The sequence below is a fragment of the Lissotriton vulgaris genome, chromosome 1_1 (assembly GCF_964263255.1).
Source record: "Lissotriton vulgaris chromosome 1_1, aLisVul1.2, whole genome shotgun sequence".
Lineage (NCBI taxonomy): Eukaryota > Metazoa > Chordata > Amphibia > Caudata > Salamandridae > Lissotriton > Lissotriton vulgaris.
Window position 1 is genome coordinate 884,944,059 of NC_141685.1, and position 20,000 is coordinate 884,964,058.

The following is a 20,000-nucleotide window of genomic DNA, read 5'->3' on the forward strand; positions in this document are numbered from 1 at the left end:
TTCTCAGCCATTCTCAGTGGCCTGGGATTTGTTTGACACACTCGGCTAGGGATGGCCGATTCTCCACACTTGCACCTGTCCCCATAGGAAATACCGTACTCCACCCACACAGCTCCAGGATGCTCAAGACAGCCCTAGTGTGCCTCATTTCAGGCCAGGCTGTACTTGCAGCAAGCTTCCCAGTCACCTGCTCCTATCCTCAACATGGTCACTTTCCTTAACACCTTGGCTACTAGAGATATTTCCTCCTGTGCTACATTCCCTGATTTACCATTGTTCATGACAAGCTCAGCTCGTCATGAGCACAGCTCAACCGTGCCTCATGACGAGCTGAGCTCGTCATAAGCATCGAAGGGGTTAAGGTCAGGACACAGCAAGGCAGGGCATGTCAGGATGTCTAGTGGTTCCCCCAGTGCCAGAAGAAGCACAGCCATTCTCCCTTCTTTTGGGCATATTTTCCGTTTCTTCCCAATTTGATTTCATGGTCCAACTTTCAAGCAGGTGAAAGAGCGATCTGTGAACTGTATGTAAAGCAGTCCCAATGACTAGAGTTCTGAAGTGCTGCCAGGGTAACGCTTGAGACTCGAACCTGCAGAGAAGAAGACGACAAAATGGGATGACAATTTATCTGTTGCTAAATACCTCTACCCATATTGTATGTTATTGGTTTCTCCTTGCGTTGCCTAAAGTGCTGTCTGGGTGGTCAAGTAACAAACACCCCGGAACATGTGTTTCTGCATTGTTGTGTTCTGAGAGCCTAGAGGCTGGGAAATTGAGCCTGGTCTGTTGAAAAGTTCAGAAACAATATTTTCTGGATGTAAGGGTTACAAAATCCCTTTTGTCTTTGGGGTCACTGGAACCTTCATGGCATCTATAGATTACCTACTTTGGGTCGCCAGCAGGTAGTCATAGTTAGGTTGTAGTTTCCATAGGAAGTGCAATTTTTCATTTGTCAATAACTTTGGTGTCCTCTGATGAATACTCATGACATTTTCCAAACTAGTTTGCCACTGACCTTGTTTTGAAAGTTTTGTGCTGATCTGTCAAGCAGGGGCCGAGAAAAAGAGGGGGGTCCCAATATATGTTTTCCCCATGTTAATTTCTACAGGAAACTTTAGACACGACTACGTATTTTAGTACAGTCTTTTGTTAAATATATGGATAGCCTGGACCTAAGAGTCAATTTTAGCAAATCATATTAATGTCCTGTGGCCCTCGGAGACGTCAGCTCAGTTCCATTGTTGTTGGTAGTTAGAAATTGATAAGCACCTGGAAATTTCTCTACCTTGGGGTGGTCTTTGCTGCAAACGGCTCCTGGACTGAGCATCTTACCCATTCCAGGAGCAAGTTCTCAAAGGCCATCAACTCAATTTTAAGTCTCCCCGCCCAAAGAACACGGGCGCCATTTTAGCAATTTAATTTTTTTTTAAATTACAATGTGTACCAGTGACCACCTACGGAGCTGAGATATAGGGTATTGAGAACAGTGCCTGCATTCAGCAGGAAGAACACAGATTTTGTAGGAAGCTGTTGGGAATCCCAATCTCTAGCCCACAAATATGTCTGCCACAAAGAACTACATTTAAATTATATAACTGGTTTTATATGTGCCCGACCAGCCCTTTTCTGGTTATCGATTTGGAAGAATGAGGCAGATATTCTTACCAGAGACATTATTACTGATTGCTTGAAGTGTGATAAGGGTATGGATATCCAGAGGCTATATGGGGTATATCAGAGTTTATGCAGCATTAATAAAGGCTGTATCTTTTTAAATCCTGGTAAAGCTGAAACTCTGCACAAAAAGAATTCAGAAGTGCCCTTTACTTGTTGTATAGCACTAAAACAAATGCGCTGGAATCGAAGAAATTCTTAGTTTCTAGCTATATGTTTCTGGAGCGGCCCTACCACTCATTACCAAATTATCTTGTTCTACCTGTGAGTCACTGGAAAAGGAGTCTTTTATTCCATTTGAGAGCAGGGACAGTTACATTTGCTTTGTGTTTCCCTCTTGGCTTCCATCTGAAACTTGATTTAGGACCCTGTCCATGTGACGGGTGAGTGGCCAATCTACTCTTCATTTCCTGCTTTTTTGTAAATATTATATTAAATACATTAAAGGGCTTCTCTACCCTTTCTTAAACAGGAGTGCGCCTATTAGCTCGGATTCTGCGTACTCATGTATGCTTGCCCTGACTGATGAAGAGCTGGTTTTTCACTTAAGAACATTTTTGAGAATTGCTACCAGGGCACATAAGACAATGCTCAATCCTTGAGCTTTTAATAAATTAATGGCTAAGTCTAAAAATTGTCACTTACTTACAACCTCGAGTCTGTAATATTGTGTTCTGTAATTGAAAGTTTTTATCAATATGTATTGTCACTCTTCTCCTGTCATTTATACTGTTTTTACTGCTTTTTTTAGACACAGGGCCAAAAACATATTTTTAAAGATTGTTCTTGTAGCCCCAGGGACACCACTTCCCATGGCAAAATTCAAGGAAGCAGGAGTGCCATGCGGGTGTACAACCTCTTGTATGCCCACTCACACACCCACACAACCACTTACATACCCATACCAGTACTTACATACCCACTCACTCCTCCATAGAGGCACGCACACACCCACTCACTCACTCATACAGTCAATAACAGAACCAATCACTCACCCATACTGCCACTCATGCAACTAGTCAGTCACCCGTACAGCCACTCACATAGCCACACACACTCAGCCATACAGCTACTCACACACCCACTTATTTACCTAGTCACACACACACCCACTAACTCACCCATACAGCCTCTCACTTACACACCCACACAACCACTTACATACTCATTCACACATCCACACAAGAATTCACACATCCACTAACTCACCCATACAGCCATTCACACAGACACTTACTCTCCAATACAGCCACAAACACACCAACTCACTTAACCAAACACCCACTCACTCACCCATACAGCCACTAACACACCGTGTCACTCACTAATACAGCCATTCAGACATCCACTCAGTCATGCATAGTAACTACACACCCGGATACTCACCCATAGAGCCACTCACACCTTCACTCATTCACCCATACAGCCACTGACACACCCAGTCACTCGCCAATACAGTATGTCACAAAGCCTCTCACCCACCCACACAGCTACTCACACACCCACTCATACACCCATACAGTCACTTATACACCCATACACACAAGGATATAGTCACACCACTCACATAATATATGTTATAAGTAGTATCACTCAGTAGTATTGCAACTAACATACTAATCTAACTTTTGTAGTAGGTTAGTATATATGTTTATGACCCATAAACTCTTAAAAACACTTACACTCACTTGATGCCATCAGTGATGTCATTTGAGATGTCATCAATGACATGTCATTGACCATGACATGAGTGATGTAATTTGTGAGGTAATAAGTAGTGCATTGCGGGGGTGTAAATCATAGTTAGCTCAGGTAACTATAACTACTGAATTTCACTGGTTTTGTACAAGTGCAATCTTAACCTCCCTTTAACCTTTGTTTTTTTTAGGGGATATATACATTTACTGCAATGCAGTGACATACATTGGAACACTTGCTGTGAAGAAATTAAAAGAATAGGTAGAATTGGGTACTGGCCCTTCATCCAATCCCAGACTCACCAGTGAGGATGGACAGTCGCCGCGTGGCTGGGAAGGGGTGATTGCCAGACGTATCTAGGATATCTAGCTGGTAGACGTCACCACGGATATGGTAGACCTTCCGGTGGAAGTCTTCGATGGTGGGCGTGTACTGGTCCTCGAAGCGGCCATTTAGGAAACGCCCCACAATGGCCGTCTTGCCAACACGTGACGCGCCTAGCACCACCATGCGGTAGGAATTTTTGGCAGGAACGGCAAGCGCGCATGGTGTGCTGGGAGAACTCTTGATCGCCGGTACCTTTGTTAAAGGGCAACAAAACGTGTCAGCCATGTGAGAAAGATGAAAAGTAGCTAATACCCAGTTGTTCCTCAAAATGATTGAGTCTCTTGTTACAATTACTCATTGTCAAAAACTATGTTGCCTCATAGCAGTTTTACAATTTCTCACACCTACATTTTATAATCACTCACAACCATGTATTACATTCACTTGGAGTCATATTTATATATGAACATAAGTTACTTACCTGTAAACTGTGGTTCTCCAGTATTGGTGTCTTTCATAGATTCACATGCTTGAATATTCCCCGTCGTCGAAGTGGGAGTCCCACGGTACATAAAATAGTAGTAATATATGCATATATAAGTAAAATTATTATAATTATAAAAAAATACATATACATATGTATAAATACAGTAAACTCAAAAGTACCATAGAACTGCATAGGCCCATAGAAAGCCTAAGGAAGAAAACTAAACTTGGTAACATATCAGTGTCATTATGTTTTGGTCCAAATTCCAGCCAATCAGGCTGCAGTTCCCTCTAGAACCTTCTCCTCAGAAGCCCAAGACCTCAGATTTTCGTAGCACAGAGTAACCAAAGTGCCTGAGGAGAAGAGAGCCTCTGAGGGGAGGATGGGAGGATGGGAGGGTCGCATGTGAATCTATGAAAGACACCAATACTGGAGAACCACAGTTTACAGGTAAGTAACTTATGTTCTTCTCCAGTATTAGGGGTGTTTTTCATAGATTCACATGCTTGAATAAGAGTAGAAAGCAGTAAACATCATATAAGTCATAAAGGTAACAATAATTTCAAGCATATAATAGCCATATCATATTAAAGAGAGATAACCTTTATGACAGGCGGCGGGTAGCAACAGAGGCTCACCTTTAATGGAAAAGATTTCGCAGCACTGCTTGTCCTACTGCTGCATCTGCGGCATCTGTTGACTGCAGACCGTAGTGCTTCGTAAAAGTATGGCTGCTCGACCACGTAGTAGCTCTGAAGATGTGTCGCAGAGGTACCCCGCAAAAAGGGCAGTAGAAGCTGACACAGCTCTAGTTGAATGAGCACGTACTGGAGCTGGAAGAGGCTTGCCAGCACGCTGATGACAGAAGGCAATAGTGGAAGAAATCCACCTAGTAATAGTTTATTTGGTAACAGGTTGTCCTTTAGAAGTCGGGCCATAGGCCACGAACAGTTGATCAGATTTCCTGAAGGATGCAGTGCGCTGAATATAAAACTTGAGGCAACGTTTTATATCCAGGGAATGTAATGAACGTTCCGCAGGAGTTTCTGGATCCGGAAAGAAGGTCTTTAAAATGACCGGTTCATTGAGATGAAAATCACTGGGAACTTTCGGAATAAAAGTAGGATTAGTACATAGTGTAACAGCCTCCTTTGAGAACTGGAGAAAAGGAGGTTGAATTGTGAATGCCTGAATGTCACTGACACTCCTAGATGACGTCAAGGCGAGCAATAGGGCAACTTTCCACGTAAGGAATTTTAAGCTTGCTGAATGGATGGGTTCAAAAGGAGGTAGGAGGAGCCGAGACAAGACTAGGTTTAAGCGCCAAGTAGGCGGAGGACGTCGAATGGGTGGAAACATCCGGAAGAGACCTTTGAAAAACTGTTTAATAATTCTAGACGAATATAGTGAGGAAGAGCCATCATGACGGAAGCGGGATAGAGACGCTAGAAAGACCTTTAGAGTGGAATGGGAAAGTCCTGATTTCACAAGGGATAAGAAGAAAGGCAGAATCTGTTCTAGTTTAGCGGTCATCGGATCCAAGGCCTTGGTACAGCACCAGACACAGAAACGCTTCCACTTCAACTGATAGGTTTTAATGGTGGAAGGAGCACGGGCGTGCGCTAACACCTTTTGACAGTCTGCGTCGATGTTCAAACGCGCAAATTCATGGTGCTCAGGTTCCAGGCATGAAGTTGGAGGTTTGCTGGATCCGGATGGCAAATCCGCCCCTGCTGCATCGTGAGGAGGTGAGGCAACGGATGAAGCGGAATCTGTTTGCTCTGTGAGAACAAGAGGAAGGTCCGGGAACCATGGGCGTCTCGGCCATTTGGGTGCTATCAAGATGACTTGACAGGGTTGAAGCCTCATCCTGTGCAACAAGCGTGGAATCAGAGGAAGCTGAGGAAAAGCGTAGCTGAATGCGTTCAACCAGCTGATCGAAAATGCATTCCCGCTCGACTCTCTGTGGGGATGAAGACTTGCAAAGCGTTGGCATTTCTTGTTGGTGAAAGTCGCAAAAAGATCTATCTGCGGATGGCCCCACTGGCGGAAAATGAACTCCAGAGTTGGTTGATTGAGTTCCCACTCGTGGTTGTCGGAGAAAGACCTGCTGAGTGTGTCCGCCAGAACATTGGAAACACCCGGCACATGTATGGAAGTGAGATGAATCTGGTGATGAATTGCCCAATTCCATATCTCCTGTGCTTGTAGGGAAAGCAAAAGGGACCTGGTGCCGCCCTGCTTGTTCAGGTAATGCATGCTGGTGGTGTTGTCTGTTCTCACCAGCAGAGATTGACCTTGAACGATCCGTTGAAAAGACTTCAGAGCCAGGAAGATCGCCAGAAGCTCCAGGCGATTTATTTGCCAAGTCCGTTGGACCACAGTCCATTTTCCTTGTACTGACAGGCCTTCGAGATGTGCTCCCTAGCCCTCCAGGAATGCATCGGTTGTAAGCGTCAGAGTTGGGGTAGTGTCTTGAAAAGACCGACCTTTTGAAATGTTTGGAGGGTGAGCCCACCACTCCAGAGCATTTTGGATGCGGGGTGTAAGAACGATCTTGTCATTGAACGATCCTGAAATCTGCTTCCACTGCTTGTCTAACTCCTCTTGGATGACCCTCATATGAAGTCTGCAGTGGGGAATCAGCTGTATGGCAGAAGAAGCCATGCCGAGGAATGATTTCAACATCCGGACTGAAACGTACAGTTTTGACTGGAGGGATCGTATCATCTGGAGCATACGGTCTTGTCGTTCTTGGGAGACAAAAACCATTGCCAGATGAGAATCTAGAGAGGCTCCTAGAAAATCTCGCCGTTGAGACGGGCGAAAGTGAGACTTCTGGCAATTGATGGAAAGGCCCAAGTCTTGAAACAGGGAGAGGAAAGACTGTGTATGCTGGATTGCCAGTTGAAGATTCGGAGCCTTTTTGAGACAATCGTCCAGGTATGGATAAAATTGTATGCCTCGTAGACGAAGAAAGGCAGCTACCGGGGCCATGATCTTGGTAAAGACCCTCGGTGCTGAACGGAGGCCGAATGGTAGGACCTTGAATTGGAAGTGCAGGTGTCCGACTGTGAAGCGTAGATACTTCCTGTGTCTGGGGTGAATTGGCACATGGAAATATGCATCCTGGAGGTCGATCGTGGAGAAGAATTCCCCTGGATTGAGGTAATTCAGGATTTGAAGCAGAGTTAACATCTGAAAGGTTTTGCAAATGATGAATTTGTTCAGGGCCCGTAAATCCAAGATTGGACGCCATTCTCCCAACTTTTTCTTCACTAAGAAAAACCGGGAATATAATCCCTTGACGCGTTGACCTAGCGGCACTACCTCAATGGCCTCTTTTTGGATCATTAATTTTACCTTGGCCAAAAGTTCTTTGAGGTGGGGGGAGGGTGGCCCCGAAGGTGGATGAGTGGGAGGGAATTTTGTGAACTCCAGGGAATGGCCTTTGGAGATAACGTCCAGTACCCATTGGTCGGAGGTGATTTCGGACCATTTGCAAAAGTATTTTGAGATGCGACCTCCAAGATGCACAGTCGGCAGACAAAAGGAACTGAGACTGTCACTGTTTTTTGTTGTTTGCACCACCTCTATACGTTGTTTTACGTTGGTATGGTCTGTAGGAAGACTGACTATTCTGGTTTTGGTAAGAACCTCTCTGCCGGTTATCGCCGTAGGTATTGTATGAGCGATACTGGCCTGATCCACGAAAAGTAGAGGAGCCACCGCCTCTACCTCGTGCCCCCCGAAAGGGCCGCTTTTTGTATTGGAGAGTAGCCAAGGACTTTGCGGTGTCAGTGTCCTTTTTGATCGCCTCAAGAGCATCGTCTACATGCTTGCCAAATAAAGACTCTCCATCGTAAGGCAAGTCGAGGACTTTTGCTTGTACTTCTGGGCGAAATGTTGTAGATTTCAGCCAGCCTTGACGCCTCAAGACTGCAGCCCCAGCTAACTGGCGAAAGCCCGTGGATGAAATGTCAAGAGCACATTCGATAATTTCAGACGAAATTACCTCTCCCTCTTGGATTATTGCCTGCGCTTCTGCACGGATGGCCTCAGGCATTTGAGGAATCAGTGCGGCAATCTCGGACCACATTTGGCGGTCGTAACGGCCCAGAATTGCCAAGGTGTTTGCCGCTCTGACAGTAGTGGCCGCCATGGTAGTAAACTTTTTCCCTATAGAGTCCAACTTGCGGCCTTCCTGATCAGGAGGAGATGTGAGTGGTGTAGCTGGATTACGAGATCTTTTCTGTGCTGCCTGAGTAATAACCGACTCTGCTTTTGGCTGTGACGCTAAACAGGCTGGAGCGGACGCTGGAGCCTTATATTTTGTGTCCAATCTGGGCAAGACTGCAGGTACTGAGTTAGGATGTTCCATGAGTTTAAGACCCTCTGACCAAATAAAGTCAATAATTGGAATTGTGTGGGATTGTCTTTGTGAAACGTCCTTAAAATCATACAGGAAGCATTCACTTTCATGTTGCTGTTTCTCGACAGTGAGATGAAAGCGTTTTGCTGCACGCACCATTAAATTATGGAAGTTTGCAATGTCCACTGGAGGCGATGCAAGAGGTGAGGTGGGCGGAGTGGCCCTGTAATTGTCCCACTCATTCATATCGACATCATCGTCGTCATCAGTGTCGTGAGGAGCAGGATCCTCATTGTCAGTGTCAGGTCGAGTCCTTTCCGGTGACGCGGGTGGAACCGGAACAGGTGCTTGTAGGGGTTGAGGTTGAGGCTGGGGAGGAGGTTGTGATGCTGGGGAGGCAGGTGTAGATGGAGTGAACCTGCGGTTATAGTCATCAAGCATGTGCTGTAAATTTTTGACTAAAAATAAAGGTATTTGTGTAACAGGTTCTGAAGTGACTGTCTCTGCTTCGTCAACAGGAAATAAATCATTCCCACTTTCGACGTATTCCTCTTCGTCACCCTCATCACTGTACTCCTGGCACTTAATGTGCAAGTCAGATGGACTAGATGCCTGTCCAAACAGTTGTTCCACCTCCGATTCATGGCCGGATTCTTCTCCACCTGATTGAAACTATTTTTCAGGAAGACGTGCTCCACTCCTTATTGGACTTATTTGAATGAGAGGCACAGTTCTCAAGGTAGAAGCAGTAATCACTGTAAACGTGGTAGCTGAGGTCGGAGGAGGATGAGATGCCAACGAACCTGTTGATGTAACAGCGGTAGTCGTATGGCCAGCCTGAAGCGCAGAAATTGAAGATTTTTTCGTCGTCGACTAAGTTTTCTTGTCCGTCGACGGAGCCGTCGACGGTATTGAAGGTTTGGTCGTGGACGATGAAGTAACCGTCGACGAGCTAGCCGTAGACGGCGTCGTCGTCGCTGATGCGATGGCTGTCGGCGAGGTTGTCGACGGGCCCGTCGACGAGCTTCTTTTAGATGATTTGGTCTTCGTCGTCGGTATTTGCTTCGACGATGAAACCGTCGACAGAGTTCGCGTCGACGATGATTTCTTCGTCGACGGCATCGACTTGACACTCGTCGACGAGATCTTAAGAATCGACGTAATGGGTCTCGACTCCTGGGTTGTCGTCGACGAGGTGATCGTCGCCGACGCAGCAGAGGAAGACATAGAACATGTCGTCGTCGACGTAGAGGTTACAGACTTCGTCGTCGCTGAAGACGTCGACGGGCGCGCCGACGAGCCCGTCGACGAGTCAATGCCGGATTTCTGAGAGGAAGGCAAGGCTTTGGGCACAGACGTCAGAGAACCAGGTCCCGTAGACGTGCCCTGAAGCAAATCCTGTGGGGAAACAGTCCTGGAGGATTCCAACAGTCTACTCTTCTTAAGAAAAGGAGATGGAACCTCAGTTTCAGACCCACGCTTCTGAGAGGATCTAGAAATGCCTGAAGAAAAACTTTCCACATCAGAAACCACAGACTCTGAAGTCTTCAACTTCTGTAGCCACAGAAGGAGACGGGCCTCTCTATCCCTCAGAGTCTTGGGAGGAAAAGTGCGACAGTACTTACAGTTCTTAACCTTGTGGTCGGGGCAGAGGCAGTAAATGCATTTACTGTGAGGATCCTCATGGAAAAGGCGCAGTTTACCACAGGAAGGGCAAGCTTTAAACAAAGATTTCTTATTTGAAGACATTTTGAAGAAATAACAGGTAAGGTTGAAGAAAAGACTGATTAGAGCTCAGGAAGACTCCCTTCACACGACGTGCGGTAGAAAATCTGAGGTCTTGGGCTTCTGAGGAGAAGGTTCTAGAGGGAACTGCAGCCTGATTGGCTGGAATTTGGACCAAAACATAATGACACTGATATGTTATTTTCTCCCTTAGGCTTTCTATGGGCCTATGCAGTTCTATGGTACTTTTGAGTTTACTGTATTTATATATATGTATATGTATTTTTTTATAATTGTAATAATTTTACTTATATATGCATATATTACTGCTATTTTATGTACCGTGGGACTCCCACTTCGACGACGGGGAATATTCAAGCATGTGAATCTATGAAAGACACCCCTAATACTGGAGAAATATATAAATATATATATATATATATATATATATATATATATATATATATTCATGAAAAACGGCGTTCCTCACGAGCACTCAGTAAATCTACGTGACGCGTTTCACACTCCACAGAGTGTGTGATCAAGCACTCTGTGGAGTGCGAAACACGTCACGTAGATTTATGAATTAAATAAATCAACTTTTTGGATTTATAAGTGGATTGTGGTCTGTCCGTCTGGCGCCTGAGTGCTCGTGAGGTACGCCGTTTTTCATGAATATTTAAACCCGGCTGCTCCGCCGGTTCGAGCCACCCCAACTGAAGGCGAGGGGTTGTCAGCAGGAGCGTTTGTTTGGAAATATAAATATATATATATATACTGTATTCACTCCCAGCCTCATCTTATAAGAAATCATAGTCACATCTTATGGTTACTGATAGCTACAAATTGCAATCGTCTGAAGCCACATAGTATAAGCGCCACAGATACATCTTATATACTCTTTCAGCTACGAATTACAATCATTCAATGCCACGTACTATGTTTAGGCTCACCATTTTATTTTTTGTTTCACGTTTCTGCCTGTATCTGTACATATTTATTTTTCTCTAATGTTCTGGGTATTTATTCATATTTTTCCATGTCGATGTAAGAATGAAGTTGCAATTAGTCTACTTTCACATTTACTTAGATGACAAATGTACACGCATACTTTGATGTCTATGGAGTTCTAGTGTACTAAGTAGCAAGGTACAACATTACAATTGACTAACAAGAAACATTAGCAATGTAATAAGAGCGCATGCCCATATCTGCAGTTATTCCGCCATCCTCAGGAAATCTAATAATGTTTTCTAAGTTCATAGGCTGTCTATAAGGACAGAGATTGTAGTGCTAGTCATGATTAACAAAATGGAAATACTCTAAATAGAAGAGCACATTTGTATTTCTTTATGTTAAAAAATGAAATGCAGAGAGGAAAACAGGTTGTTTTCCATCTGTATACGTTTGTCAAAAAAATCAGTACTGCTGAAAGCTGTGAGCGTTAATTACAATCACTCACATACAGGTTTTGGAATTAGACACTATTTATTTATTAGGTATAATGCACGATACTCCCTCGCAGCTAAGTGTTATTCCCACTGGTAGGTGTGTAAAATAACTAGTCACAAGCACACTTCAGTCACTCCCAGCCATGTGTTATAGGCAGTCCTTGTGTTATCATTACTTTCAATATCCGCTTAATATAGTGACCCAAAGTGTGTCACCAACAGTCCAAAGTACTGCACACCATGTATAGAAAATTGAAGGGGAACAGCTCCAGACCAACTGCAGAACCTGGCACTGCACTACACCCCTAGCCACACCTTCAGGTCTGGACAACTCCCAGTAGCACCCTTAGGCATGCAACAACTCCAGCAACTTTGGTGTTTGGACAAAATATTAAAGAAAAAATATTGTGTGGGCAAAGTATCGCATCGAAAATACAGAGGACAGAAATATTGTGAAAGTAAGTTTCTATGGGTAAGCAACATTTTACCATGCTTAACTCTACATGTATGTATCTATATATTCAATATACAAAGGTGTCGAGTAAAGAATAGTAAATCTATAATTACCTATATGCACTTACCGTCTCGATATTTTTGACACAATAATCTGTCCACCAATATTTTTCACTTCAATAATCTGTCTGACAACTGGAACATTATACGATCCACAACATATGAAAAATGTGGTGCAGCACTACAGCCTCCATACCTCCGCAGCACTCTCAGGCCCAGAACCTCGTCTCGTCAATCAGTCCAAATTCATCCATAAAAAGCACAAGGATAAACCCATCTTACTGCTGGGGGCATGAATGGAATATCATAGAACCTATATAATCACTTGCAGCGATGTATTATAATCACTTACAGCAACATAGCAGAACCACTCTCAGTCATTATATTTACTCTCAGCAATTAGAATCACACAGATCCACTTATTGCAATCACTCAGAACCCCATATTATAGTCACTCACTTAAAGACCATAGGCCTTTCATTACCAAAAGTATTCCACAACTCAAAGAAATCTACATTTTTTTCAGATAAATTAACATTATCAAAAATGGAGTGATGAATTTCCACAATTCTTATGCATAGCATAATTATTTTCTTTGATGCAAACTAGGTAATATTTAATTGAACTGAAGTTAAAAAAATCGATTATTGTGACATATTGAGGAAGATGTATGTTTTAAAGAGGCAGAAGCAATGTCTCAGAAACCGAATGCATTTTCCATTAATCAAACTCATTGGTACAATTTTAAAGCATATATTTTTTAATAAATTGTTGGAGAAAGGCAAGCATTATACTTTATTGTCTGCTATATAAAAATAAACATTAACATGAACGGAACAGCTGTTTATTTTGAAAGAAAATGTAATCAAATAGATCTATCAACTGTTTGAGGATGGTGAAATCCTCATGTTTACCCACTTACAAAGCTAACACAATTTACCCACACGATTTAGGTTTAAATTGGCTATAGAGAATTCATTACAGAGCAGTATTACTAGGTTGTCCCATAATTCAGTACCATTTGAAGCTTCCAAAAAAGTACTCCTTCCATAACTCTTTTAAAGATACAAAGTCTAAATGTAAATTGGAGTGAACACTGGATTAAGAGGCTATGTGGTTAGCCGATCTGTAGAACACTATTTGGAAGAAAAATTATAGTAGATCAGCAAGCATTAGTAGTATTTAAGCATTACCTTCCCACGCCTTATTCTATAAAAAAAAGAATACTGCTGTCTTCAATTTATGATGATCATGTAAAGATGTTATTAGCACGTCTTTCGCTTACTGTTTTTGATGTAAATTAGTAAAATGTGTTTGGATATTGATATAAAACAGAGTTAATTACATTTTAAGAGTAATATTCCCTTTATACATTATAAAGGGAATATATAGGGATGCATCATAAAAAATGGTAGTATCATCCAGCAAAGTGTAAGATAGTAGATACTTTCATTGCTACTTCAAGACAGCATTTTCTATACTCTCTTCTAAAGCTTAGAAGAATATCATTTGTTTTAAATTTAAGATTGATAAGTTCTGTAGCCCTGTCCCAAGGATAAAAAAACGAAATTTCCCTCATTTGCCAAAATGTTGGTGTGCATTAGGCCCAACTGTATCTCATAGGCTTACTCCTGCAGAAACTGTTGCTAAGACTCAACAAATGTATTAATTATTTTCACTTATGTCTTACTGAGTACATCATAATAAGTTGCTGCTGTCATTAAGATGCCTATATTTGTTACAGTACTGGGCTTTGTTATTGTTCACCCATCTTTTTCTGCTCTCTTCCCCTATTTTTTCCCTTCCTTCTGCATTTTCTTTTTTTAAAAGTCATGGCCGTTTTGAATATTGTCGTCAACTTGTAAGTCATATTTTGCATTTGAATAATTTAAACCCAAGTAATAGTTTTCTATATTATACTGTTATATTACTGATTTTTAGGGAGAGCTTGTATTGTTTGTTGCATTGGTGAACTAAATGAAAAAAAATAATAATAAGACAATAACTCTAAGCCATTACAATGGCTCGCTGTCCTATATTAGCATCACTCACAAACATCATACTCACTCACACACACTTATTTTTTTTAATTCACTCAGAGCAACGTCATAAGTACAAGCCATAACCACTTACCAACAGCCAAGTAATATTAATCACTCCTTATAGTTATGGTTTATAATAATGGGAAGGCCCGTTTTAGAGTAATTACAGCCCCAACTGAATGGGATTCACTGGTAATGTTCCTCCATGGATCTCCTCCTACCTTTCTATTTCACACCTTTTGTTCAAATGGCACCTATAAAGTCCAAAGGGACACCTGTTACCTGTGGAGTCTGCAGGTTTCATACTGTCTCCTGTCATCTTCAACCTCTATGTGGAGCCTATTGGGGCTACAGCACCAAGATTCACCAATATGTTCCTAAGACACAATTCTACCTGAAAGTCTGCAATGCTTCAGACATCCAGTGCATTAAAACACTGCTTGCACCTCATCAGACCTGGTTATTCAATGCCTACCTGAAGCTCAAGCCAACTTAGAAAGAATTTCTGTTATTTGTCAAAAACAACTAGCAAGAAAGAGCACAAACCTGGCTCAATTACATGAATATTGACAGCTTCAAACTTCACTGAATGGCAAGTCACTTGGATTCACCTTGGACACCGTCACCCCTCAAGGAACAAATTGCCAATTAACAAAACACAAATGAAACCATTTCTTCCAGAAGGAAACTTCTGAAGTGCTGTCCAAGTACTAATCCATCCGCATCTTGATAGGGGTATTATCCTGAACCATGATCTTCCAGACTGCACACTGGTACCCCTTAAAGGCATCCTACACACCACAGCATGCCTCATACAGGTTCAGAAGAAAATAGTTCACACCACACTCATATGGAACTTCTTTACTTCCCTTGCTTGTCAGCGCTATCTTTAAAACCAGCTGCAAACATGACCAGCACCACTGCTTATCTTGCAGACAAGCTCAGCATCTCTGGTCTCTCTTAGCACACTATAAATTAGGCAAATATCAGAATGGAGACTAAGATGTGTAAGAAAAAAGAAAACAAACAAGGTAGTAGGCCTTTCCCATCTATCCACCCATACACTGAACTATAACCCCGTATTCATGAGGACTGTTTCAGTATTGATCAGCGACATCACTGATTCAAGTTAATTTCAGGGTTTAACCTTATCCATGTCATCACAACTGACTTTTTTTTAGGGCCATCTTGATTTCAACTCTCGAACTTGTGTAGTATCAGTCAGCCACATTTCCAGGAGGCCAGTGCAAAGGTCTTCAGTGTAAGGGTCTCCGGTCACGGTGTGGAAATCGACTAATTTGGGATGTAGTCCTGCATGGTACTACCAGGTATAGTGAGTTCTTCGGGAACAAATTGTTTTTATTAAAGGATCTAAAGGAGTTTAACATTTCACCCTTTTCCCTTCACCTCTCAAACACTATTTGGAGAATTTATAATCTGGCAACTTTACTTCCCTTAGTAAGTTATGTATGGTTTTTCATAAGTTGGCGTTTACCATATTCCGAATTAAAATTAGTTTAAAGTATAATTAGTCATCGTTTTTAATATGGCTTCTTGAGGGGCAATTCAACAAACACCTCATTTCTAGCTAATCCAGGCAAACCTGAACACAAATGGAGACAATGGTTCAGAGTATTTGAAAATTACATTGTGGCCATTGGTGATGTCAACTTTTCACCTGTTAGAAAAACTGCTTTATTACTTAATTGCTTAGAGGCTGAGTGTTAGAAAATTGTTGATCACTTTCCTGTTATATGACCTCCAACGGGTAGTGATACAAATGATTGGAATGCTTATATCGAAGTGCAAAAGTGTTTAGTACTGCACTTTACTGAGGAACCTGGAATTGTTTTGGAACAATTAAATCTTCCTACATAGACCCGTTTGTAGCTTCCTTAATGGTTTTGGCAAGTTCATGTTGATTTGACAATAATGTAGATCAGTATGCTACGTTCAAATGGATGGACATGAACCACCTTAAGTGTAACTCAGGTAAAACTGAGATCTTACCTTTTGGTAAAGGAAACCAATTCAATCCCGAATCCTGGTGGCCAGAGGATGCCATTGCTCCACCCCCCCCAATACCGCCCTCTCAGTCCGAAACCTAGGGATCAAATTCGACCCCACCCTCAGTTTCAAACAACAAGCAGTGGCCGTAGCAGGGACCTGCTTTGGCATTATAAAAGGGCTTAGAAAATTCTTCGATCTGATTCCCCTCTCAGCAAGGAAAATGGTTGCAGTAGCCCTTATAACCTCCCGCATCGACTACTGCAACAGCCTTTATGCAGGGACCAACAGAGAAATGTGCCACAAACTACAAATGGTGCATCATGCCGCAGCCAGACTGGTGTTAGGATGGAAAAGGAGATCATCAGCCACAGCAGCACTGAACATCCTGCACTGGCTGCCCATTCACAAACGGGTGCTCTTTAAAATTCTCCTGATCACCTACAGAGCCTTTAATGTGAAAGGACCTAGCTACATACAGACTATGTTCAAACACTACACCCACTCACGATGTCTCAGATCCCAAACTGCCAACCTCCTCACCATTCCCAAGTTTAGACTCAAAACGAGAGGAGGGAAAGCCCTGGCAGTTCTAGGCTCCAAAGCTTGGAACACGCTCCCACTACACCTCCGCTTAATCCCCACTGAATCCATCTTTAGAAAGACCCTCAAAACTTGGATCTATACTCTAACCGAAATACAAAGTATATCCCTAATCGAAATTGTACCAGTCTACCAGACCCCCGGTTTCAGGCTTCAGGTTCTTTTTCTAAAAGCGCAAAGATGCTCCCTGGAGTGTAGCCTGCGCTATATAAGAAACATATTACATTACATTACATTACAGTATATAAGAGATCAGACAGTATTGAATTGTGCATAGAAAAAAGTTCAGGAACATTTGTTAGGTTGCACTAATCCATCATTAGAAAAGACTATAAAGATTGCAAAAGTTATTCAACGGTCTGCTGAGTCGGTCAAAGTACTGGCTGGTGATAAGGAAGGTGTTAGTGTGTGTGCTCCAAAAAAGAATGCTGGTGTTGAAGATTTTTATTTTAATCAACTCACACTTTGGTATGTTACAGGTGCGTATCTACTACACATACAACCAATTTTGTTAACTTTCCTGCACAAGGAAAGAAGTGCAAGAAAATAAGGCACTTTATGTGTGAATTCAAATCTAACAATTCGGTACCGGTAAAAGTCAGCAGCATACTTGAATGCAAAGTTATTCGTGAAAAACGTGCAAATGTAGTGTTAACTCTGGATGTCGTGAATGAGAGGGATATGTCTGCAAGCAAGAAGGGTCCTTTTGTGAAGGGAAGATTGGGGATGTGAGTTTGAAAATTATGCTGGATTTGGATTCCCCAGTTACAATGTTTTCAGAGATAATTTCTGAGAAATAATAGTCAAATGTCAAGTTGTAAAAACCACACCCTAGAGCTGTGGCCTATGGGTATTTAAAAATTAAAACTCTTGGATATTTTAAAGATTTGTTACATTATTTTGGGAGAGTGATATGTACAAAAGTATATGTGTCAATTAATGAAGCAACATTATGGGCTGGGTGGACCAAGGTAAGTTGGGAAGCACTGCGAGACTTGGGACATAAACACCTGTGTAGTCGATTGAAAAAGAGTTGTATGAATTTGATGCTATTCTCAATAAGTGTCCAGAAGTATTGTGCACCTAAATAGGCACAGTAAAAGGTTTTGAGCATGGGATTATTTTGAATGATGGGGCAGTTCCTGTGGCTCATAAAGTCATGGCTATGCCATTAAGTGTGAGAGATGGGCTTGAGAAAAACCTTAAAGAATTATCAGATGCTAAGATTTTTTAATCTGTAAATGCCTCAAAAAGGTCTAGTGCCATTGTCATTGCAAAGAAGAAAGGGGGCATCAGATTATGTGCTGATTTAAGCCAACTGAATAAAAATATTGTGATTGAATGTCAGTCACCCTTTGCCCAAAATCCAGAAACTGTTGACCACCATTGGATATGCCAATTATTTCAGTAAGATTGACTTAAGAGCTGCATACCATCATGTGCCAATAGAAAAAAATTATCAGCTTCTCACTACATTCATAACTCTGTTCGGAGCATTCAAATATTTGAGATTACCATTCGGACTGGCTTCAACAGCTAGTGTAATTCAAAATCGAATGTATCATTTATTTAAGGAGGTACCATTTATTTATGGAGGTGACGGAAGTTGCGGCCTTCCAGGATGACTTGTTTATCTTGCTGAAACGGTATTAGAGCACAACCTGATTCTGGATACAGTGTTTTCTATTGGCAAAGAACAAAGTATGACAGAGCTGTATTATGTCAAAAGGTTAATGGAATGGAACACACAATTGCATTTGCATCCAGAACCTTGAAGAGGGTGGAAAGGAGGTACATCACAATAGAAAGAGAGGCATTAGCCTGTGCTTGGTAAATTGACAAATTCAAGATACATGTGTGGGGAACGCAATTTGTGCTACATACAGACCATAAGCCCTTAATCTAGAACAGACTGCCTGTCTCAATTACCCATGAAGATAAATACAGATCTGTATTGTGAGTTTGAGGATGAGTGTGTTGTGACCGCTGTGGATGTAGTTAAACACTGTTGGGGTACCATTGATGACAATTTTTGTTTTTTGATGTGTGATCAGTATATGACAATGACTAAAGTCTTGGAATATATACAGAGGGGTTAGCCTCATATCCAACAACTTAAGGAGAGCTTTTGATTTTTTCTTATGTTGCTGTTGAATTGTCTGTGGAAGCTGGGGTGTTGTTGAAATCAGATAACTTTGTTCCGCCTATGAGTTGAAGACTCAAGATTGTGTTGTTGGCACACACCGATAACTTTGGATCATTATCTACACAGAAAATACTTAGACAAACATTTTAGTTGCCAGCCATAGATAATGATGAAGATGTTATTATAGAGACATTTAAGGAGTGCATTTTATCCAATAAGCATTGGAAGTTAAAAGACACCCATCTGTTAAAGGTGCCATTCTCGCGAAAAGCTTTGGAAAAGCTAGCCTTGAATTTTGTTAGACCCATTAATGCAGTGAGCAAGGAGTTGAGATACGATTGTTGTGGCAGATTATTTCTCCAAATGGATATATTATGAGTTTGTGGAGGAAATGAGCACTCGCACAGGTGTACATTTTTTTCACCAAACAAATTATATTCAAGGTTTACCTGTAGAGTTCATTATGGACAATGGGGTACAATTGATTTATGATAAAATACAAAAAAATTTAGGAGTCAAAAAAGTGAAGCACTATACTGTGGCTCTGTAAGCAAATGGTGCTGTAGAGAGGGCCAATAGAGTACTCAAGGAAGGTATTCAAACTGCTCTTACGTGTGGTATGGATGTTGGTGATTTTTTGAGGGAAGAGATATGGGCTTATCACAATACTGTGCATTCTGTTACTGGAATATTCCCTTTTGTGTTGCTGAGAGGCAGGAAGGCGGGTTTTAAATTGGTGCCGGGATGGTTGGAAGAATGGAAAAAAGTATCAGAAGTGATGTTTGTGAGGTTGATGAGGAGAAACTGAGAAACAAATGTAAGTGTTCTCAAAAGAAGATGGTGCATCAGCATGAGAAATCTTATAAAGCCAGCAATTTGGTTGTAGCAATTGGTCTTGGTTTATGTAAAAAAAAAATTAGAAGCAAAAAGTACAAAACTGGTTTAAATTTTCATG

At 41.9% G+C, this 20,000-nt stretch overlaps 1 protein-coding gene and 1 long non-coding RNA gene across 3 annotated transcripts in view; one reads left to right on the forward strand and one right to left on the reverse strand.

Moving 5' to 3' along the window:
- Positions 1 to 3,677, forward strand: part of LOC147748102 (uncharacterized) — a 367,443-nt gene extending 363,766 nt beyond the window's left edge. For both annotated transcript variants that reach the window (XR_015308627.1, XR_015308625.1), the window contains exon 4: positions 3,563 to 3,677. This is a non-coding gene — a long non-coding RNA (uncharacterized LOC147748102). The remainder of the gene's footprint in view (positions 1 to 3,562) is intronic.
- Positions 1 to 20,000, reverse strand: part of RASD2 (RASD family member 2) — a 74,225-nt gene that overhangs the window by 25,676 nt on the left and 28,549 nt on the right. The window contains exon 2 of the mRNA XM_086958711.1: positions 3,675 to 3,951. Within this exon, the coding sequence (XP_086814837.1) occupies positions 3,675 to 3,951 (277 nt within the window). The remainder of the gene's footprint in view (positions 1 to 3,674; positions 3,952 to 20,000) is intronic.